The sequence below is a fragment of the Rhinoraja longicauda genome, chromosome 32 (genome assembly GCF_053455715.1).
Source record: "Rhinoraja longicauda isolate Sanriku21f chromosome 32, sRhiLon1.1, whole genome shotgun sequence".
NCBI classification, from domain to species: Eukaryota; Metazoa; Chordata; class Chondrichthyes; order Rajiformes; family Arhynchobatidae; genus Rhinoraja; species Rhinoraja longicauda.
Genome location: NC_135984.1, coordinates 13,721,262 through 13,745,453, shown reverse-complemented (window position 1 = coordinate 13,745,453; position 24,192 = coordinate 13,721,262). Strand labels below are relative to the sequence as shown.

General features: G+C 42.2%; 1 protein-coding gene across 5 annotated transcripts in view; it reads right to left on the bottom strand.

Annotated features, from left to right (window-relative positions):
* Positions 1-24,192, bottom strand: part of LOC144608770 (rho guanine nucleotide exchange factor 12-like) — a 93,215-nt gene that overhangs the window by 18,773 nt on the left and 50,250 nt on the right. For 4 of the 5 annotated variants that reach the window (XM_078426852.1, XM_078426854.1, XM_078426856.1 and 1 more), the window contains 19 exons: positions 24,002-24,062; positions 22,058-22,143; positions 19,232-19,366; positions 18,214-18,303; positions 18,020-18,130; positions 15,761-15,859; positions 15,186-15,228; positions 13,758-13,860; positions 10,228-10,368; positions 8,419-8,451; positions 7,954-8,071; positions 7,143-7,251; positions 6,845-7,045; positions 6,182-6,326; positions 5,880-5,927; positions 4,160-4,350; positions 3,454-3,600; positions 2,337-2,422; positions 984-1,109 (listed from right to left, as the gene is read on the bottom strand). In XM_078426852.1, coding sequence (XP_078282978.1) covers positions 984-1,109; positions 2,337-2,422; positions 3,454-3,600; positions 4,160-4,350; positions 5,880-5,927; positions 6,182-6,326; positions 6,845-7,045; positions 7,143-7,251; positions 7,954-8,071; positions 8,419-8,451; positions 10,228-10,368; positions 13,758-13,860; positions 15,186-15,228; positions 15,761-15,859; positions 18,020-18,130; positions 18,214-18,303; positions 19,232-19,366; positions 22,058-22,143; positions 24,002-24,062 — 2,073 coding nt within the window. The remainder of the gene's footprint in view (positions 1-983; positions 1,110-2,336; positions 2,423-3,453; positions 3,601-4,159; positions 4,351-5,879; positions 5,928-6,181; positions 6,327-6,844; positions 7,046-7,142; positions 7,252-7,953; positions 8,072-8,418; positions 8,452-10,227; positions 10,369-13,757; positions 13,861-15,185; positions 15,229-15,760; positions 15,860-18,019; positions 18,131-18,213; positions 18,304-19,231; positions 19,367-22,057; positions 22,144-24,001; positions 24,063-24,192) is intronic. The other variant, XM_078426853.1, reaches the window with a different exon arrangement.

Here is a 24,192-nt window from a genome sequence, read left to right as displayed (position 1 = left end):
GCACATCTTGCTTCTCCAACCATGTGAAACATCACCAATGTCTTCTGCACTAGTCTGCAATTCCCTCTACGTTTGGAATTGCTTTCCATTTGCTTGAAAATTACATTCACGAGCATAAATAACACCCAGAATAGATCTCCCCGTTTATCTGTGTACATTCACTGTGCAGTTTATGGTGTTGTATAGATCACTTTCTGTCCAGAAGCATTTGCAAGGATCTTCAGCAACCATGTGCTATGATAACACCTCTCACCCCCAGTGGAATGCCTGCAAGACAGAGGGCAAGATGTAGAGAAAACAGGTGAAATGAGGAGAGGGGGGAAGATGATGGGACAGCATAGAGCAAGCTATGTACTGCTCCTAACCCATAGTGTACAGTGGCACAGTGGCATAGCAGCTAGTGCTGCTGCCCCACAGCTCCAGAGGCTGGGGTTGATTGTGATCGTGGGTGCTGCGTGTGGTCTCCCTGTGGATATCCAGCAGATATCCAGTTTCCTCTTGCATCTCAAAGTCGTGGTGGCAAATGCACTGGCTTCTATAAACTTTCCATTTGTCTATGTGAAGGGATAAAAAATGAAAGGGGAGTAGAGAACAATACAAGGGAGAAGAGTTACCGGAATGCAGCAAGAGATGGAGACGGTAAATGGACCAGTGGAAGTATCTGCTGGGAATTGAGAATCAAGATGAACCTCATGTGCTGATGCCACTTTTTGCACCCAAGCATGCTCCAAGATGTTAGGTGATAGAATAAAGCTTCCTTTAAAATTCACCTAACCCAAATGGTTCCTGCTCTATGTGCATTTGAAGGGAACATGCAAGGGTACTTTACTTTCAAGGGCAGGATCCATGTGGGTTAGGTTCATTTTATGCACTTTAGCACTCGCACGATGCAACTCATTAACAACCTTTATTGGTTATTCATGTACAAGTTTAAAGCATGTAATAGCTTGGAGACAACTCAAGATATGGGAGAGTTATCTCACCTGAATGATTGCCTGGAATCTTGAATCTTTCTTCTGCTTTGACTTGATTAGTTCCAAAGCAAAGGGTTGATTGCTGCAGAAAGTGGCTGCAGCTCGTTTAAACTTCTCCTCTTCAGAACAGCTGAACTGAGAAATTAAATAAGAATTACTCAGACAGGAGCACGAGCAAGAAACCCACACTACATCTAGTCACTGGACAGGAGCGAGAATGCCGATCAATGCCACACTGTACGAGCTTCAAAGAGTAATAACAATAAATCTACCATAAAATAGAAGTATCAACATATCAATTTCATTGGAATTCTGTTGTTGATATTAGTGTATTATTGTCAAGAGATACCATGAGAAACTGTTTCTATGCTATCCAGTCAAATCATACTATATGTGTACAATCAAGTCATACACAAATATAAGAGGTAGTGCAAAGAGAAACACACCAGAGTGCCGATTAGAGTGCTGCAGCATCATAGCAATACAGCTGCAAAGTACAGACAAAACAATTGTGTGATCACCACAATGAGGTAACTTGGGAGATTGAGACCACACTCTTATCTTTTGAGAGGACCCTTCAGTAGTGATGGACGGGTAACATCTAATTCTCTACATCTTGTGGTCTAGGTTAGAGCTGTCACCAAATCAAGCTGTGACGCATCCCAATAGGATGCTTTCTATGGTGCATCTGTAGATGTTGGCGAGAGTTGCTGGAGACATGCCAAACGTTCTTAGTTGTCTGGGAAGGAAGAGGGGTTGGTTTGCTTTCTTGGATGTAACTTCAATGTAGTTGGACCAGGACAAATTGTTGGTGACATTTAAACCGAGGAACTTGAAGGAAATGACAAGGTAGGCACCTAGTGATCATCAATGTGCTCCGGCCCTAGTCTTACCAATACCACTGCAGTCCATTCAGAGTCAGAGACCTTGGTGCACAATAATGAAGGAAAATGAATCAATGTCCATGGCTGGGTACTGTAACATTTGGCATTCTGTAGACTGTAGCTGCTGAAGCTGCACTGAGTGGATGCCAGGTTCAACAGCAAAATGATCTAAATACTTTGCTCTGGATGGTACTTCTGTGCTTGTCTAGGCGAGTGTAAGTGTTTCATTACAGTTCTGATTTAAGCTGATTTAAAGTTCACCAGCTGCTCAGTGTCACCCTTGAAACCCGTTCTTAATATCTCGTCACAGGAAGGTCTTTTTAATCCCAGTTACGTAACCTCAATAAATCTAATTTTAATGAATGAGCATTAATTTCCAGCAGTAATGCTACAGGACCTTTGCCTGTACTATCAGCCTTTATACAGGGGAAAGTTCTATTCATCACTATTCATATACAATTTATTCATGGACACTCACCCAGCTCAACAGGTCCTCGCCGATCTGATCAACCACAAAATTATCATTTCTTTTCCAGACTTTCCTCATCTGCTCATTTAATGAAACTGGAAATAAAAAGAAAATCTGACTTCAGAATCACATTTAATTCATTATCATTCCGTATTAAATAGATTCAGGGCTGTAGATCGTGGAATCATAACGCAGTCCAACTGAGGGGATTCCATTCAGCCCATTGTTCCAATGTAATCATTCTCTTTACAATAGCTACCAACCAGTTTCATTCTTGCTGGCTATTTTCATTTCAAATATATATTTTTATTCAGTTCTCCTTTAAAAAGGTATTATTAAATCTGTCTCCACCAGCATTTCAGGCAGTGCATTTGAGGTCCTAAATGCTCTGTTTAAAATAAATTATCCTCTTCTCCTCAAATTTTGGGGAAATTGCCATAAATCTGTCTCCGCTGATTATTGACTTTCCATCTCTTGAGCTTCTCCTTAATTTAACAAACCTGCTTAGACCGTTTCAAGGAAAATGTCACATTAATCCTCTCTGCGATAAGGAGATCAATTCTAGATTTTCCATTATTCACTGCAAAGTTCACATCCTTATCTTTGACTATCAGCAGCAATAATGCTTTCCATTGCACAACTGTGTCTCAGTTACTACTGTGCACTATCCTAATATTTGGGCTCCTGCCCAACCACTTGTAGCTGCAGGGAATGGACTCATACTGAAATCCAAAGATGTTTTCATTACCAATAACTACAATAGTTGTTGAGAGAACCTGAACAACGTTGGCCTGGTCAACATTCACTTCAACCTTTAATCGTCCCTGGAAGTGAGAGACATGCTGGGGCAATTTAGAGGGCATTTAAAAGGATGGGTTTGGAGATGCATTTGACAAAACTCGAAAATAATGGCAGATTTCCTACCGTGGAAGACATTATTAAATCTGGAAGCATGAACATCATAATTAAGTCTGGCTTTTTAATTGCATATTCGTGTGATTATAACTGTCTTGGTGGAAAAGCCCATCTTAATAGTCCAGAGCTTTGAATAGTCATCCAATAACTTAAATATCAGAGCCATCTGTACAATCAATCCCCCCACTTTCACAGCTATTTCAACATTTACCATGAAGCTGCAGGATTTCCTCAAGGTTGGAGAATATGTTTCTCACATCAGTTGTAGGTATGCTGCCATCTCGCATCATCTTCTGGTAAAAAATCACATCTAGAACCTTCAGCATTCGAATGTGAGCACGCTCCGTATGGAAAAGTTCTGCACAAGGTAATCAAAGAACAAGACACACAAAGTTATAACTAATGAGAAACACTAAAGTTTAGAGTCAGTACTCGTGGTAAACTTCCACATATGGATTTGCCAAATCTGAACTGAAAATGAACAAACCACTCTCCAAAAGTCTATACTGGAATTCTCGTGATGCCTCCTGGAGTGAAGGCCATAACCCTCGGCATCGTCTCCATGTGTGGCTGACAATAGGCCCCTAGATTTGCTGACATCCCAACACCAGTCCCTCCACCTCATCCCCCACCTCACATCCTCAGTCATTGTTCAGAACTTTTCATTCTTCCCAGGATCCTCAAGAAACTCCCCATTTTCCCTGGGATGCTCCAGATACTTCCCATTGTTCCATGAAGTTCCTGTCATTTAGCAATCTCAAATGCTTCTAACATTCCTCTGAATCCACTTCCACACACACACACACACACACCCCCAATCCCTGGCATTGTCTCACCCTACCAATACTGTTTGCCCCCAAACCGGAAGTTCGTCCCTATCCTCAATGATCCCAACCCTTCACTAACTCTTGCCTTACCATTAATAATTTCCTGCCTCTTGATCTCGTGCGGCTTCAAGCCAGACAGGACATCCCGACTAACCAGCTGCTGCCAATTGGCTGGGTCCTGCTCCACATCCGACAAGTGCATTTGATCGTCCTCTGTCTGGCTCAGGGAGTGAGTCTGAGAACCAGCCTCGGTCCATGCTCCATACCCATGCCCATCCCCTCTAGGAAACAAGACCACAAATATTACTGCAAGTTGATAACCAAAGAATACAATAACTACCCCCGCACCGGTCCCACCACCTCATCCCCAGAATCTGGAGTACTGTATGCAGTTTTGGTCTCCAAATTTGAGGAAGAATATTCTTGCTATTGAAGGCGTGCAGCGTAGGTTTACTAGGTTAATTCCTGGAATGGCGGGACTGTCATATGTTGAAAGACTGGAGTGACTAGGCTTGTATACATTGGATTTTAGAAGGATGAGAGGGGATCTTATCGAAACATATAAGATTACTAAGGGGTTGGACACGTTAGAGGCAGGAAACATGTTCCCAATGTTGGGGTAGTCCAGAACAAGGGGCCACAGTTTAAGAATAAGGAGTAGGCTATTTAGAACGGAGATGAGGAAAGACTTTTTCAGTCGGAGTGTTGTAAATCTGTGGAATTCTCTGCCTCAGAGGGCAGTGGAGGCCAATTCTCTGAATGTATTCAAGAGAGAGCTGGATAGAACTCTTAAGGATAGCGGATAACGGGGTACTGATTGAGAATGATCAGCCATGATCACATTGAATGGTGGCGTTGGCTCGAAGGGCCGAATGGCCTACTCCTGCACCTATTGTCTATTGAATCCACATCTTCACTGAGATTGCTCAGAAGATTGCAGGGCCAGGAGAATAAACAAATGAGACTAATTAAGTAGGCTTTTCAAAAGAACCACCACAAGCATATTGGGCAGAATGGCTTCCAATTCATTTTATGATGTACAGGAGACACCATTTGGCCCAATATACTTGCAGTGCCAGCAGAGGGAGATCAAATACCCCACCAATTTTTTCTGCAACTTGACAGAAAGAACTCGGGAAATCGATTTGCTGTCAATTTACAATACTGTATTTACAATACTGGTAGCAATGTTACAGGGGAAATCCTAGTTAAAACATTACACATTGTGCAAATGAGGATTATGTTCATTCTTTGAAACTAATCTCACAGAGTACTGGTGGGAATTAAGTTGCTGTTTCACTGTTTCATAGTTGTAGCCATCGATACCTCAATGTTATGCAGTGACATATCAGTATGTATTTTAGTGATATATTCATAGACTGATGTCCAACGGTATTACTTCTCAGTGAAACCCCAGTACCCAGTAGAGTAGTAACTCACTGTTATGGTGCCAGATTTGCACTAGAATAGTTATTCACCAGTATTGCAGCACAGCATATGCAGTGACAGATGAGCAACTACCATTACTACATCTGACATCAATAATGACACATTAGTTACCTAGTATTACAAAAAGGCCAGTCCCCACCAGTTCTGCATCTTAGCTTTGTGTAGCTTATAGACTGTGACCAAGCCCTTGTCCTCAACATTATTCAAACCAGTTGAAAGGAGAATGCGAGAAAAGTAAATATCTGAAGAGGGGCTGAATCACCATTTCTCTACTGCTGCAGACATGGTAGTAGATCCACATCCACAACCACCTCTTTACATAACTCATTTTTAGCAAAACCCAGGTTTATTGATAACTCACCGGCGACCTGGTTTAGGAGTACACGGGGGTGTAGCAATCTCGAGACTTCTGAAAGACAACAGAAGATTAGACAGAAGAAACCCACAAATACCACAATGCAATTACCCACAACCACACGACACTTAACGCAAAGCAATCAGCATACAACTACACTTTCCGACATAACTCATCTCCTCTAAACACAACGAGAAGTGGTTCTCGGTGAGATATACAAGCCATCAGATCCTTTGAGTCCCGATCCAGTTGATCGGATGTGCTTCGCTCTGCAGCTGCTTTGCTAAATTGACCACAGAATTACTCACTTCTCTGACTCTCGGTCCTCCTCCATCACCTGATCGAGGGTGGATGGAAGCTCGAAGGCTGACTTTGGTGTAGAAGTGCTGGAATCCCCAATTAATAAGTTGTCTGCTAACATCTTCATTGTCGCAGGTGTTGCAAGAGGAGAATCTGAGAAGGATTGAGGGATTTGGAGAGAAAGAATCATATATACATTCCGAGAACAAGCTATTCTGTTCCCATTCCCCCATCATTTCTCATACTCATTTTTTAATGTTGACAGGCTCTGTTTCAATCACACCCGTGAAAGGGGAGAAACAGAGATGCAGAGCAAGAGAGCAAAATTAGAAAGGAAGTGGGAGAGGTATGAACTAGGGCAGAGCAGGAGGTAAGCAAAGCCAAAATTGGTTAGTAGGACAAGAAAGGGCTGTGGGAGAGCAAAGCAAAAAAAAAAAGGAAAAGTGGGAACTGGGTTTGGTGGAGAAGAGAGTGTGGAGGGGAAATGAGGGTGCGAAAAGGATGGAGAATGAGTAATATGGAGCAGATAAATAAAAGAGAGACAACAGCTAATAGGAAGGAGACAGCAGGAACAAGGGCAGTAGAAGGCATGGCTACAATACGGCCATCACATACAAATTATTTTGTGCTGGGTGCTGGATACAATTAATCGCACTGCATTTCTCGGGTACCTGTATCAGTCTCCGAGATCCCATCATGGACAACGTTGGCCGACGCTGGACTTGATGAGCCGGTCCCCGCCGACTGATAGCTTGCATCACTTCCCTCGCTGAAGAACGGAATAGATTTTGATCTCTCGCTGTGGTCAGAGTGAGAAGCAGATCGGCTGTATGGTCCCATTTGCCTCTGGTGCAGTAACTTCGCCTTTTCAACTAAACAAAGATGTCACAGATCAGTCTCCAGATACTTTGATCCTACATTTAATAAAGAATAACCAAATAGCGCACTGCCCGTCCAAGTCACACTCACTCGCGTTGCGATCCTGTTTGCTTGTGCGCCGGATGGGGTCCAGGATGCTCTGGAAGCGTTTCTTTTTCTCATCATCTTTCACAGTTTCCTTTTCTTTCTTTACACTTGGCTGTTGGTTGTGCAATGATTAAAGTCAGAATAAGACCACAGGCAGGATCACACCCCAACTGATAACATCAGCAGTGGGCGACTAATCAGCACACAAGCTGCCACTAAAATAATCAATTAAGTCTGCAGCATTCACAATTCTTACTGCTCTCAAAAGGCAGGACAAAACATCTTTACTCACCATCCCAAACTGAAACCAATTAAAAATACCAACCGGTAGACACAAAATGCTGGAGTAACTCAGCGGGTCAGGCAGAATCTTAGGAGAGAAGGAATGGGTGACGTCTCGACCCGAAACGTCACCCATTCCTTCTCTCCCGAGATGCTGCCTGACCCGTTGAGTTACTCCAGCATTTTGTGTCTACCTTCGGTTTAAACCAGCATCGGCAGTTTTTTCCCCCTACACATTCCTAAAAATACCAGCTTTTCACCTCCATGAAAACCTGATAGTCTACATCACAAAACCCCCACCCCAACAAAAACATTCAATTTCTCATCAATTTAGAACTGAATGGATCTCACTTTTCCATTCTTATTACTAACTTCAGTATCACAGAACTGCAACCAATTTAATTCACTCCAGGGAATATCGAGAAATAGCTGGATCCAGCACAAGCCACGGCCTCAACAATATCCTGGATGTAGTGCCTATGTATACTTTAGAAGTAATAGCACCTCAATCCAAATGCTATAGAACACATACCTTCTTCTTTGGGAAGAATGCAACTCGTAACCTGCGATCTCTGTCCAGGTTTCTCGAATCCTTCACTTTCACGCCAAGCTGCTTCATATAGATGAGAATCACATCCGCAACCGAATTACTGCCACAGAAAGAGAGAGTGGGAATGCAAGAGTCTGTACCGTTTGCTAGGGAGAAATACTGCTTAAAGAGGAAGGACAGATATTTGTGAGCACCGGGAAAAGGGCTGAGTTTATTAGTTAACATTGGGTGAAGATGGCTTCTGTTTCACTAAGAAAAGCAGGTGTTCAAAAGTGAACAATGAGCTTAAATCAATGAGTTTAGCTGAAAAATACAATTTTCAGTGATTGCAATATGTAACGAGGAACAACAGGAATATTGAAAATACAGGTGTGCACATTAAACATATACGCCATTTTGCCTGTTATGCAGTGGAGGTGAAGTTGTAAAACTAGTTGTCAAACTTACCTTTTCTCTTCTTCAGAAGGGGACAAAGTCGCTCTAAAAACCAAAAACAAAAATTGTGAGTAATTTGACAACATGAACAAACAAGGAAAGTCCAGCAGGTTCAATCATTCAACTGCAACTAAGAATTACATCCCAGTTTCATGAACAAAGTACCCCTAAACAGCTTGGGACCTATGTGGGACGTGTAGGTTAAGTAGTGGTGAGACGGAGGACTTAAAGTAATTGGGAAGGAGTACGGTAACCCATATCAAAACCACTCAGAAGAGAAACAAGGTGCATAAGTACAAGTTGAAGTCATGTTGCATCTCTATAAGACTCTGGTTAGGCCGCATTTGGAGTATTGCGTGCAGTTCTGGTCGTCCCACTACAGGAAGGTTGTGGAGACTTTGGAGAAGGCACAGAGAAAGTTTACCACAATTCTGCCCGGATTAGTGGGTTTAAGTTACAAGGAGAATATGGATAAACTTGGATCGTTTTCTCTGGAATGTCAGTGGTTGAGGGGAGACTTGATAGAAGTATATAAAATGATGGGAGGCATAGATAGGGTAGATAGTCAGAACCTTTTTTCCCCCCAAGGTGAAAATGAACAACACAAGAGAGCAGAGTTATAAGGCGAGAGGGAGAAAATTTAAAAAGGAAATGTGCAGGGCAAGTTTTAGATTTGATTGTGGTGTTCAAGAGCGTTTTAGATAGGCACAAGGATAGTGCAAGGGATATGGATCATGTGCAGGCAGATTAAATCATGGCATCATGGCCCGTTTTCCTGTGCCAAACTATTTTCTGTTCTAATGTAAAGCAAAGATTAACAGGACGGTTCAGTGCCAGGGCTGAGGCAGGTTTGGACATGGCGGGGAATATTTACACGCGTGTATGTGCAAATTACAAGGGATTATGATAAAGTGACAATAATAGACCTGGCTTAAAGGAGGGGGTTCATAATCCTAGGCACAACATATTCAGGAGAAATTGTGAAAGAGGGAACATGATGGTAGATGGGGAATGGGTCATTATTGCACGCAATACTGTAAAGAGCTGCAAGGAAATGTGACAAAAATTAGGATTTTGGATCTTTGTAAAGGGAGGGCAAAAATCTCAGCATGCTCCCCGTGACCTGCGTGGGTTTTCTCCGAGATCTTCGGTTTCCTCCCACACTCCAAATACGTACAGGTATGTAGGTTAATTGGCTGGGTAAATGTAAAAATTGTCCCTAGTGGGTGTAGGATAGTGTTAATGTACGGGGATCACTGGGCGGCACGGACTTGGTGGGCCGAAAAGGCCTGTTTCCGGCTGTATATATATGATATGATATGATATGACATGGGAATCATAATGCCAGTTGAGTGAGTGCAACTGAGAAGCAATAAAAAATAGCAGAGGAGTAAATAACAGGTTGATCCACAGGAAAAACCTCAAAGATCTGAGTGTTCCATATCAGGTTCAAAAAAATGTAGTGCAAAGACTGCAAGTACATTGATCACGATTTCCCAAAACTTTCCAAACACTTTGAATTTGACAATTGTAATTGTAATGTTGTTCTTTAAGGCTGGTGGAAGAAAAATTTAGAACGCGATTGTGGAGAACTTAACACAAGTCATGAATCCAGATAGAGACTGAATAATTAAATGAGTTGGAGCTGATCACAGCATGAGTTTGTAAGTCATCAAATGTCTAAGTTAATTGAATCTTGTCCAGAGGCCAACTATGCATCCAACTCTGCCTTCCCAGAGGCCTTGCTTACTACCAGTCAATCTGAGACTTAAGGCCTGCAACATTAATCCCTTGAAGGCTGGATTTTAAACTGATACTTACAGGACCTCGTCGATCTTCTGTAACAGATGCTCTGCACACACCCGCTCCTTCTGTTCTGCTGCCACGCGATCTCGGATTCGCTCTGCATCTAACTTCGCCAATTCATTCTCTCCGATTGTCATTCCCATATTCCGTTTTTGTCTGTTGAAGTACAAATATAGATTACATTTAATCCTCTCAGAAACAGCTTTGAACCAGCCAACTCCATTATGAAACCTCAAAGCAAAAGGCTAAACAGACGAGTGATTGTCTTGTCATTGGTCAAATAAATAACATATTTACAATCAGTCAGACTCTTACCATGGTTCTGGTACATAACATGGAGTGCAAAGGTCTGGAATGCAAATCACAAATGAACAATACATAAAACAGTGCAGCACAGGAGCAGGCCCTTCAGCCACATTGTCTGTGCTGAACACGATGCCAAGTTAAATTAATCACTTCTGCCTACATCTGATCCATGTCCCTCCATTCCTTCCATGTCCATGTGCCTGTTTAAAATCCTCTTAATGCCACTATTATATCTACTTCCATGACCATCCCAGGCAGCACATTCTAGGCATCTACCATGGATGGCACAGCGGGCAGATCTATTACCTCACAGTGCCAGAGACTCGGGTTCGATCCTGACCTCAGGTACTGTCTGTGTGAAGTTTGTAATATCCCCCTGCAACTGTGTGGGTTTATTCCAGGTGATCCGGTTTCCTCCCACATCCCAAAGACGTGGAGGTTTGTAAGTTAATTGGCTGCTGTAAAATTGCCCCTAATGTGCAGGGAGAGGATGAGAAAGTGGGATAACATAGAACTAGTGTGAACGGGTGATTGATGATTAGTGTGGACTTGAAGGCCAAGGGCCTGTTTCTATACTGCATCACTAAACTAAACACCACTCTGCCTTTTCTCTGCTCATGTCTGTAACTGATCTATTCCCACCGTATCCTTTGATAGCCTTCCTCACTGTCTGCAACACCACCAATTTGGGTGTTGTCTGCAAACTTACGAAACAACCCATCTACATTTATGTCCGTGTACATTACCAGAGGATCCAGCACAGATCCCTGCAGAACACCACTGGTCATAGACCTCCAGCTAGAATTACATCCTTCCACCACCACCCTCTGCCTTGAAAGGCAAGTCTGTAATAAATCAAAACCACCAAGTGGATCCCACGCATCCTAATCCTCTGGATCAGACTACCACGGCAGACTTGATCAAATGCCTTACTGAAAGCCATACAGACAACATTCACAATCACCTTTGTCACCTACTCAAAAAACTGAATCGCATTGGGGAATGCAGGAAGAGGTAATCAGACAAAGCACAAGGAAACAACACTGTATACAAACATTCTCTACAAAACTGCAGGAACCATTAAAGTATATAAAATGGATGGAATGGTAGGGACAGGCAGTAGAACTCTGCACCTCTGGCAAACATAAAAATGAGACAAGGAAACATGGCTGCCTGTGTATATTTACTGCAAAACTGCAAGAAACCTTAAGGATGTATTCCCAATCTTCCAAGGAAAAAATCAGTTAAGACCAATGTGGGTCCCTTGAAGACAGAAACAGGTGAATTTATTATGGGGAACAAGGAAATGGCAGATGAGTTGATGAGGTACTTTGGTTCTGTCTTCACTAAGGAAGACACAAACAATCTCCCAGATGTACTAGGGGACAGAGGATCTAGGGTGATGGAGGAACTGAAGGAAATTCACATTAGTCAGGAAAAGGTGTTGGGTGGACTGATGGAAGGCTGATAAATTCCCAGGGCCTGATGGCCTGCATTCCAGGGTACTCAAGGAGGTGGCTCTAGAAATCGTGGATGTATTGGTGACCATTTTCCAATGTTCTTTTGATTCTGGACCAGTTCCTTTGGATTGGAGGGTAGCTAATGTTATCCCACTTTTTAAAGAAAGGAGGTTACAGAGAACGCAGGGAATTATAGACCAGTCAGCCTGATATCAGTGGTGGGGAAGATGCTGGAGTCAATTATTAAAGATGTAATAATGGCGTATTTGGAAAGCAATAACAGGATCGGTCCAAGTCAGCATGGATTTACGAAGGGTAATCTTCTAGAATGTTTTGAGGATGTAACAAGTAAAATGGATAAGGGAGAGCCAGTGGATCTTGATTTTCAGAAAGCCTTTGATAGGTCCCACACAGATTAGTGGGCAAAATTGAAGCACGTGGTATTGACATGGATAGAAAATTGGTTGGCAGAGAGGAAACAAAGAGTAGGAATTAACAGCTCCCTTTCAGAATGGCAGGTAGTGACTAGTGGGGTGCCGCAAGGCTTGGTGCTGGGACCGCAGCTATTTACAATATATATTAATGATTTAGATGGAGGAATTAAAAGTAACATTAGCAAATTTGCAGATGACACAAAGCTGGGTGGCAGTGTGAACTGTGAAGAGGATGCTATGAGGATGCAGGGTGACTTGGATTAGGAAAAGGGGAAGTGCAACGAGACTTAGGTGTCGTTGTACATCAGTCACTGAAAGTAAGCATGCAGGTATAGCAGGCAGTGGCGAAAGCTAATGACATGTTGGCCTTCATAACAAGACGATTTGAGTATAGGAGCAAAGAGGTCCTTCTGCAGTAGTACAGGGCCCTAGTGAGACCACACCTGGAGTATTGTTTGCAGTTTTGGTCTCCTAATTTGAGGAAGGACATTCTTGCTATTGAGGAAGTGCAGCATAGGTTTACGAAATTAATTCCCGGGATGGCGGGACTGTCATATGATGAAAGAATGGAACGATTGGGTTTGTATTCACTGAAATTTAGAAGGATGAGCGGGGATCTTATAGAAACATATAAAATTATTAAGGGATTGGACACGCTAGATGCAGGAAACATGTTCCTGATGTTGGGGGAGTCCAGAACCAGGGGCCACAGATTATGAATAAAGGGTAGGCCATTTAGAACTGAAATGAGGAAAAACCTTTTCTCCCAGAGTTGTGAATTTGAGGAATTCTCTGCCTTAGAAGGATCACTGGATGCATTCAAAAGAGTTAGACAGAGCTCTTAGGGCTAGCGGAATCAAGGTATATGGGGAGAAGGCAGGAACAGGGTACTGATTTTGGATGATCAGCCATGATCACATTGAATGGCGGTGCTGGCTCAAAGGGCAGAATAGCCTACTCCTGCACCTATTTTCTATGTGTCTATGTAATATACCTCACTTCAGCTCTTGCACTTTTTGCTTATCTGCACTTGCTCTGTAGATGTAACACTGTATTCTGCACTCTGTTTATTTTCTCTTTTGCATTACCTGTTGTACTCGTGTATGATTTGATTGCAATCATCCATGGTATGATCGGCCTGGAAATCCAAGTTATTCTACTGTATCTTGGTATACCACGTGACAATAATAAACTTATAGCAATACCAGGGGACTGTGAAAGAGAGGAGGAATGCGATGATGGTGGCTCATCTCTTCCCTTGAACAGGTCAGTTCCATTACATTGCATGGATTTGTTGCTTGGGACTTGCTCGGGTAGCTCATGATGGCAATGACTCTGTGCTTACCTGAAATCTTCCAGATGTGTCTGAACATCAGGCAGGACAATGTCCTGCATCCCCTGCACACAACTACGTTGCATTTCCTCAGACAGATCTCCTTTTCTACGTTCTGAAACGAATGAACAAAGAGGACAATCACGCTGATACATTTGCCGCTTATTCAACCAATGAGAGACAAACATTTTGGTCATGAACACCACATCACTGGAAACAAATTGGAGCATTTACCTCTGGATAGCAGCTTTGTACAGAAGCACTAGACATGTCCCCTTGCAGGTGAGCTTGTCTTTGGCTTACACTCCTCCACATTGAAATGTGAAAACCAACAATGTTATGGTTTAATGCCACCAAGTCTGGTGTTAGAGTGCAAAAGTGCTGGAGGTTGGCACCTACCCCTCAACTTTACACCAGATGAGTAGTGTATTTAAAAAAATCTTATGGATTTTAATCAATTTCAAGCACTTTAAAAATTATTTTTGTAATTATTTAAGACTGAATTTCTTTTAAATGTGTTTGATTACCAGAACAATTAAAAACAGTTTAGTGATCTTTTTGACAGCAGTAAATGTCAAAAGGATTTAAGGCATTTGACAGACAGGTCTCAGAGTTCACCACCAAAGCTAGTCACCATTTCATGATTCTAGGGTACACAGGATCAACAGTGACTAGTTAAGTGAATGTGGGCGAGTGCTACAGGAGACAAATTCAAACAACAGGAGGATGCAGCATCAGCTCGGAGTAATAATGTGTCAATATTAAAGATAATCAGAGCAGGCATCTGCAAATATTTCACTCAATAGTTAAAAAGAGAACACTGAAATGTTATTGAGACACCAGGGGTGCAGCATTCTTAATGGTATTGCAGGTGTTGGCACAAAATAAGTCCTAAATTGCAAACTCATTTATCCAGTGTCGATTGATCTCAGTGCTACAATCTGTTGACCACCTATGTAGAGGTTGGGCCGAAGGGTCTGTTTTCATGCTGTGTAGCTCTACGACTCTCTGATCCTAATAGCATCGGGGCTTATGATGTACACAGACTGTTCAGATACAAGGAGTTGTTTTTATTCGATTTCAGGAAGCATCGATTACAGGTAATGTCAGCACGATGGAAAAGAATATAATCACATACATTCTTCAAGATTCAGATTAGACCATATTCTCTTGGGTATTGGAAGCAACGGGCCTGAAGAAAATTTGGCAAGTTGCTACAGAGCAACCTTTACATAGAACTGACGCTGCGTGGCACTGGATACCAAAGAGCGAGCAACAGTCCAAACAGTTTCGGAGTTGGAGACACCTGGATTGTGATTTTATGTGTTACTAAGGATCATTGTCATTCTTCCTATATCAAGGCACTTGGTCAAAGTAGTGGATACATCTGGGCTTCATGAGAAATATACGTTTGGAAACATATTGGCTTTGGGGACTTACCTAGTTCTGTGCTGATCCATTCTGGAACGTGAACTTTGAGATTCTAGGAAAAGAACAAAAATGCAGAACGAAAATGCAATGAATAAACCAATAGGTAAATGCAAAGTGGCATAAACGCCATAATGCAAGCAACATTTAAGTTTGAATGCTAAAAAAAAATTCCTTTGCATCCACAGTAGTGAATAACAGAGCAAGGCAGTATCCGTTGAACGTGGTTTCATAGATGTTATGTTCAGGGAATAAGGAAACAACAGGACTTCAAAATGAACAACAAATATACAACTGGCAGTATATCTCCTGAACCAATATTTACTCTAGTCATAGAGTTGTACATAGGTTGTATAATTTCAAAGAAAGTCATGGGGCCTATCCTTCTCATCCTTTAGATTATAGTGGGACCATCAAAGATATATATATATATAGATCAAAGATTGTTCTATAGATACTATAAACCGTTCTATGACACAAGCAATAACATTCAAGTTGTTCCAGATAGCACAGGATCCTTGTGCCAGAAGTCTGGACAATTCCAGGATACAGAAAATGTCACAGCATTATTGCACTGTACGACTCACCGAGCCCTTCTCTAGGAAAAGGTGACAAAACTCGAGAAACATCCGTCGATGATCCTTGGAGTTTGTGTGATGGTAGAGATCGGCGTAGAGGTAACAGAGCTGAGTAGAAAAGAAGAAACCACTAACTATTAAAAATCAATCACCAGTAAAGCTGATCTCTTGTCCAAAAACTAAACAGCCCCTTTCGTCACTGGCAGTTCTAATACTAAAATGTGACCCTTCCCAAACACCAAGACCACCCTTATATACAAACCCTAGCACCAATTTTCACCACCAGCCCACATCCTTACAGCTGACACTACAACTTATGCTCTCAAGCAAAAAAATAAAGTGCTGGAGGAGCTGACAGGCAGCATCTGTGGAGGGAATTATCAGACTGATGAGCAGAGCTGGAAAAGAAAGGTGGGGGTGAGAAAAGGCCTGGTGGGGGGAATTCAGCAGATGTCAAGGGCTTGAGGTGGAAAGGAGACAAAAGAATGTCAGACAAGATTTGATATGCAAAGTTGAGGAGGGGGATATGGGTGGAAAGGAATGGGGAGGGGAAAGAAGAAATATCAGACTTGGGAATTGGAGATAAGCGTACATTCGCAAGATTAAGCATAGATTGGCCAACTGTTTTGCTGAACTCTTGCGCTCTGCCCATGAAGGCTGCAGGAGCTCCCAGTTGCTAACTCCCCTTCCCATACTGATCTTTCTATCCCGGACTTCATCTGCAGCCAGAGTGGGGCCACACGCCAACCGGAGCAACAGCATCTCATATTCTCCTTGGGTGGCTTACAACTCAATGGTATGAACATTGAATTCTCCAAGTACATAATACTCCACCTACTGCCCCAACCCATCATTTAATCTTTCAGCCTCTATTTGTGTTTAAAGGCCCATACATTTCTCCCTTCCTTATACACCCACGACTGAGAAGCCAAATACAAATCTAACTCAATTTATAAATTTGCAGACACCACTGTACTGGATCGGACATCAAATAATGACGAGACGGGGTACAGGAAGGAGATTGAGAACCTCGTAACCTGGTGCCAGTCAACAACCTTTGCCTCAATGTCAGCAAGACAAAGGAGATTGTGATCGACTTCAGGAAGCAAAGCAGTACACACACCCAGGTATACACTGGCAGTGCCGAAGTGGAGATGGTCGAAAGCTTCAAGATCCTCCGAGTAAATATCACCAGCGACTTGTCCTGGACCAACCATATCAAAGCAATGGTCAAGAAAACACACCACGCCTCTACTCCCTTAGAAGGCTAAGGAGGTTTGGCATGTCCCCAATTACCCTCACCAAGTTCTACAGATGCGCTGTAGAAAGCATTCTACAAGGATGCTTCACAGCATGGTTTTGGAACAGCTCTAGCCAAGACCACATGAAATTGAAGAGAAATGTGGACATAGCCCAGACCATCATGCAAACCAGCCTCCCTTCCATTGACTCCATCTACATTTTACACTGCCTCGGCAAGACCACCTACATAGGCGAGGCGGTGCTGGCTCGAAGGGCCGATTGGCCTTCTCCTGCACCTATTTTCTATTGTCTATTGTCTACATAATCAATGATGAATCTCACCCCAGACACTCCCTCTTCTCCCCTCAACCATCAAACAAGAGATACAGAAGTGTGAAAATGCATAACTCCAGTTGCAGGGAGCCAGAGGCCGACTTCGGGAACTCTAGCTTTGATCGCCCCGATGCAGAAGCTTCGACCGCCCCGACGCGGGGGCTTCGACCGCCGGCTGTGGAAGCTTCGATCACCCCGACTGCAGATGGTTCGACTTCCCCAGCCGCGGGAGAATAAAAGAAGAAGATTAGACTTTATTGCTTTCCATCACAGTGAGGAATGTGGAGAATCCGCTGTGGTGATGTTTATGTACTTTTATGTACTTGTGTGTCTTGTTGATTTTTTTTTTAGTATGGCTGTATGGTCATTCAAATTTCACTATGCCTTAATTGGTACATGTGACAATAAACTGACCTTGAAACCTAGACGGACAGTTTCTTCCCAGCTGTTATCAGGCAACTGAACCATCCTATCACCAACTAGAGAGTGGTCCTGACCTACCGACTACCTCATTGGTAACCCTCACACTATCTTTAATCGGAGTTTACTGGACTTAATCTTGCCTGTTCATTCCCTCCACACCTGCCGCCTGTCCTGCTGAGTTACTCCAGCGGGATGTATTTTTGCTCAGGGTTCTAGCACCTGCAGTCTCGTGTCTCAACTGTACCTCTTGCCATAGTTCATGATCCTTACCAATGGAGCTGCTTCAAACTGAGACACGACATGATGTAAAAATGCAACCAAATGTGCCGGCCGGGATTTCACCAGGTCAATAGTTTGGAAACAGCTGCACTGGACATCAGTCTGTAAAGTGAGCAGACACCAATTAAAATCTAGGTCGTTTCACACTACCTCTGGTTTAATTAACTTCAGCAACGGACACTTACCTGCTCAGCTTCAGTATCAAAATCATCATCCTCCGCACCAATTATCTGCACTGCAACTCGCGGTGGGCTGAGTCCGGAGGATAACGATTCCTTCAGGTAGAGAAAGAAAAGCTTATTACAAAAACTACATTCAACCATCTGACATTGACACCAGCTTCTGCACTAGCTTATCTCCATCATTTTACCCTTCAGCCTCTGTTTGTGTTTACTTGCTCAGTAAAGGCCATTGCCCCGAGACATGTTAGAGCTAACCTCTACTGTTGCCCTGGCTGGTGTAGGATCATTATCAGCTACTAGGATGGGGGGTCATCCTTCAATCAATGAAGGACCAATCTCACCCTGGTCACTCCCTCTACTCCCCTCCCCCATCAGGCAAGCGGTACAGAAGTTTGAAAACGCATACCTCCAGATTCAGAAAAAAGTTTCTTCCCAACTGTTATCAGACAACTGAACCATCCTCCCCAACTAAAACGCGGTCCTAAACTACCATCTTTCTCATTGGAGACCTTCAATCTTTAATTGGACTTTATCCGACTTCAATGTTATATCTTTGCACTAAATGGTGTATCCTTTGTGCACGGTGGACGGCTTGATTGTATTCATGTATGCTAAACCAAACTCTCTCTCCCACCACCATAGTCACGCTCCTATGTATCTTCAAATCCCACCCCTGACTTCCATGCCCAAGGAACATTTAGTTTCTTTGACTGGATAGCAAGCAGACAAAAACGTTTCACTGTACCCGTGACAATAATTAAACTGTACACAACGTTACTGCTTCATGGCAGCCCACTCTCTTGTAGTATCCTTCAGATCATGTAACAAAATGTTGAGTACTTCAAGGAACTCATGAAAATGTATGTTTGGAAAAATTGCATTGACAGCTCAATTATAAATATGAATATTAATGTGATTCAAAAATATTTTTTTACAACAATTGACAAAAAGGACAGAAAGAATTGACAACTTCCTGGGAGAGCAATTAAAGTTGTGCCTGATGGTCAGAAATAAACCATACCCAGTCCTGGTTCTCATCGACATCCATACTCTCACAGAAAATGCTGGCATCTTTTGGGGAGATCTTGGGGCTACTGTTGAGGGAGTCTCGGTGAACGTGGCCATCACATGGGGGAGACGGGCTACTTATTATAGACTGCAAAAAGAAACACAATGCAGACTCGATTAAATACTCAACATTTTTAATAAGCACCTTTCACAGCCTCTAGATGCCTCAATGGGCTTCACCTAATTTTTGACGTGCAATTGTGGTTCATGAATCTGCAGAATTGTTGGATTGTTCAGGCAGAGGCGGCTGCCATTCAGAATGTCATAACCTAGGAAATAAGACACCGCCCATTTGCTTTCAGCAGGAACCTATGCATAACACTGTGGTAATGCCAATGCCAATCAATACCTGTGCATAACACTGTGATAATGCCAATGCCAATACCTGTGCATAACATTGTGATAATGCCACGGAATCGAGGGATATGGGGAAAAAGCAGGAATGGGGTACTGATTTTGGATGATCAGCCATGATCATATTGAATGGTTCAAAGGGTTAATGGCCTACTCCTGCATCTATGTTTCTATCCCACAAGGGCATCGGTGGATCCTGGGCAGGGATGGCAATATCTTAATTTGAGAACCATGTAAATTTTCTGATGAAGGTTATGATAAAAACCAATGAGAATGAACATGATTCATATCTTTGAAATTATGTCAATACATCTTTTATATCCTGACAAGAAAATAGGTAGAACCTCACATTTGATGTCTCATCAGTGCCAATCTAGAATTTCAGCCAAAATTTTTGTTTTCAACTGGAAGTTGTACCGACTCCAAACAAGATTACTACCAGGTGAGAAACAGAGGCCACTCGCAACCCGAAAGCCACCGACATCAGACAAAGAAACTCCAGAATATACAACTTAATACATTTAAAGCAAGTTGATTCGATCAAAAATGAATTTATCTGAAGCTAAACTCTGAACCTACACCAGGAACAATGAATACATTTTCCAGCCATCTGTTGGAAAACTCCAGAAAGTCAGCAGTCATAAGTTCATGCGTTAGAGGTGCAAAATTAGGCCATTTGGCCCGTCAAGTCTACTCCGTCATTCAATCATGGTCGATCTATCTTTCCCTCTCAACCCCATTCTCCTGCCTTCTCCCCATTACCCCCGGCACACTTATTAATCAAGAACCTATCAATCTTCATCTTAAAAGTATCCATTGACGGCCTCCACAGCCTTTTTCACAGTCCCACCACAAGGAAGAGTTGTGCATGAGGACCTATTTGGAATCCAGGGTCAGGACACATTTGGTCACAAGGGAAATCAGCAAGTATGCAAATGCTCACCACTCCCTGGGGCCAATAACCTCCCACTATCATCGATCAGAAGAACACATTGATTAAAATATGAGTATCTCAAAATTTAAAAGAAATGTAGGGCCTTTGAAGACAACTCAATTATTTTCAGGGGCATTTAGTTTTGAAGTGTAGTCATTATGTTGTAGAAAATATGAGTCACTTTGCATGTAGCAATCTCCTACAAATCAACCAGGTGATAACAACCAAGTGTCCGTTTTTAAAAATGTCTTTAACCGAGTTATTTGCCAGGTCTCAATTCTTAATGCCACAGGATCTTCTACATCCACCTGACACCACAGATATGATCTTCATTTAACAGCTCATCTGAAACACGGCACCTTTGCCAGCATAACATTCGCTCAGCACCACATAAATATTCAGCCAAGATCTTGAAGCTCTGGTTGCCGGCATGGAGATTGAGAACCCCATAACGATTTCACCAACTAAACCACAAGTAGCAAAGGATCAGAGACACGACTCAGGGAAAAAATAACATTAAAATTTACTCTATTGAATTTTAACTCAGTAAAATATTTCTAAAATCCAAAATCATAAAATTGTTTGGTGCTTGACTTTGTAATTACACAATTTCGTTATTTGTAATTTTGCATAATTTTGTTATGTTAAGAAACAGGAGGATTTGAGTGACTGCAGAGCAGCACAAGTTGCATGTTTCAACCACTGATAATCATCTTGCAAAATGCAAGATTACAGAAAAATTAAAATCTCATATAAAGTTATACAACATGGAAACAGGCCCTTCGGCTCAGCTTTCCTATCCATGCCTTTCAAATGTTGTTACAGTTTCTGTCTCAACTACCTCCTCTGTCAGCTCATTCCATACACCACTCACCAAACTGCGTGAAAAGGTTGCCCCTTAGATTCCTATTAAATCTTTCTCCTCTCACCTTAAATCTGTCCTCTGGTTCTCGATTTCCCTACCCTGGATAAAAGACTGTGCGTCTACCTTATCTGCTCCCCTCATGATCTTACACACCTCCATAAGATCATCTCTCATCCTCTTACGCTCCAAGGAATAGAGTCCTAGCCTGCCAATCTCTCGCTATAGCCCAGGCACTCAAGTCCTGGCAACACCCACATAAATCTTCTCGACACTCTTTCCAGCGTAACATCTTTACTATAACAGGTTTACCAAAACTGAACACAATACTCCAACTGAGGCCTCACCAGTGTCATTGTAGAACTGTAGCATAAGATCCCAACTTCCATACTCAATACCCTGCCTGAAGAAGCCCCATGTGCCAAAAGCCTTCCCGACCACCTTATCTACCTGTGATGACACTTTCAAGGAACTATGTACCTGCACTCCTAGATCCCTCTGCACTACAACACAGTTCCCAGAACCCTTCCCTTTACCGCGAAGGTCCTGCCCTGATTAGACTTGCCAAAATGCAGCATTTATCTGCAGTTAACTCTATTATCCTCTCCTCCAGGTCCAGCACTGCTCACCTCTGCACGGCTGAATGAAATGCGACTTCTATCAGATCCTGTATTCTCACTCTGTGATTGAAGGTCATGCTCCCAGTCAACTGCATCTGATGAGTGAACAAGAATCAGTCAGAAGACAGAAAACAGCAAATAAGCAATTGTACTTGAACAAAGATGACGCCTAGCAATCCAATGTTCTCTAGCTACCTGGAGAATGCAGTCGAAATATCGTCTGCTTAACTGACCTGAAAAGTGGTACAAAACCCAAAATAATTCAGCAGCAGAATCTGCAGCAACGGGACAGAACCTGGTGCCACCAATACTCCGAGAAATGCTTAGCAGAAGTGTTGTCAAACCAGATTTGACCCTAGGTTAAAGACAAAAATGTTGAGCTGTCTGTCTTATGACATAGATAATGACATCAGCCATCTTAATATTCAGTTGGAGGATGTTTTATAATCCAAGATTGAATTTTGGATTAACGGTTTGCTAAATTAGGGACTCAGATAAGAATATCACAGATCATGAGGTGATGTAATTAGGGATGCTACAATCATTAAAAGAGTTGATATGCTTATTCCAGAACAATTCAAGATGGATTATTTAGTGTGATGTTTGAAAGCACATCACAAAGGACTAATCTGAAACTATCCAGATATACGAATTCTAAGAATTTAGACGGTTGTGGGCCAAAATCAGGCAAATGGGACTAGCCCAGAAAGCCAACATGGTCAGCATAGATAAACTGGGTCGAAGGGCCTGTTTTCGTGGTTCACAAGCTCTATGACTAGAAAAAGCAGCATCAACCAGTTATTCACAGGTTCCAGATCAATACCAGTGGCTTTCTGGATTTGGAAAGGAAATTAGATAAAAAGATTTGAGATAGATTAATTTGCTGGGCTTTGAGGAAAGAGCTGGGGAATGGGTCAGAAGTATTGCTGATGAGCTGAAATATATTGCGTTCTGTAACAATGCTACAATTTACCTTTAGATCAAATGCATTTTATTGCCAAAGCAAGTTAATGACTAGGCAAAAGACAGATTTACCAAAAAATTTAAAAAATGGAGTTTATAAAATGTTTGAAGGATCATTTGATGTGGGAAATAATTTTAAAACAAGAGACCAACAACTCTTTTGAAAATGAATTAAAGAACAAATAGAGATTATTAAAGGATACAAGTACTGAGCAAATTAGTGAGATTAGTTGGATTTGATGAGCAGGGTTGCTTCTCCACTTCTTATGCAACTAGAAATTAATGAACGTCCCATTCCAAAAACCCTGCAATAATAACGTATAACAAAAAAAGCAAGAGGATGAAGTAGAGACACGTGGATCTTTGAACAGATGGAAGGAATGGAGGAGCATGAAAGAGCATGGAGAGGAGGCAGGGTACAAAAAGGGGATGGATTGGATTTGGAGGGACCCAAGGGGGAAGCTAATGTGAATGGGAGTAGGAGTACAGGACAATGTTGAGAAAGGAAATGGATGTGTGCAAAAGTGCACCAATAAAAAGGTGTGCTTAAATAAACTAAATAAATTAAGTAGCTGTCAGAGAGATCTCATTACTGATGTTACTCAGGATTTCTAATGGTTGTTACGAATAAGGAAAATAAATAACGATTTTCAACACTCCACATTATACTGCAGTAATTGAGGTGTTGCTTGAAACACTGAGAGAACATGGCTGCCAGATCAAAAATAAACTTCTTCAAAAGAAAACTATCATTTTGCTTCCGTAATGAGAATCTCTCTCCCCAGTATCTCACCCTGGCGAGACCATGCTCGTTGTTCTCAGCCTGCACTCCATTACAACTACTGGAAGACATCTCAGTTCCCTGGGATCCAGATACGTCCACAAATCCCAATTAGGGATTTAGATTAGTAAGTGAAGATTTTATGTAAAGATTGGACTGTTTAAAGAGTCACTCCTCAATAAAGCATTAAGAAACAATTTAGTCCTCACCTTCAGTCAGTCTTTCAACAATAGATAATGTTTCGGAGTGTCGACCTGAACTCGAGTCATCCTGAAGGAAATAAAATTATAATTTGAATAAATCACTTTAAAATTTTAGAACAGGGGTTGGAGGGGGAGGATGGTGGGAAGGCAACATCAAGGCAGAGACACAGTTCTCTATAGTGGAAGACACTAAGAGA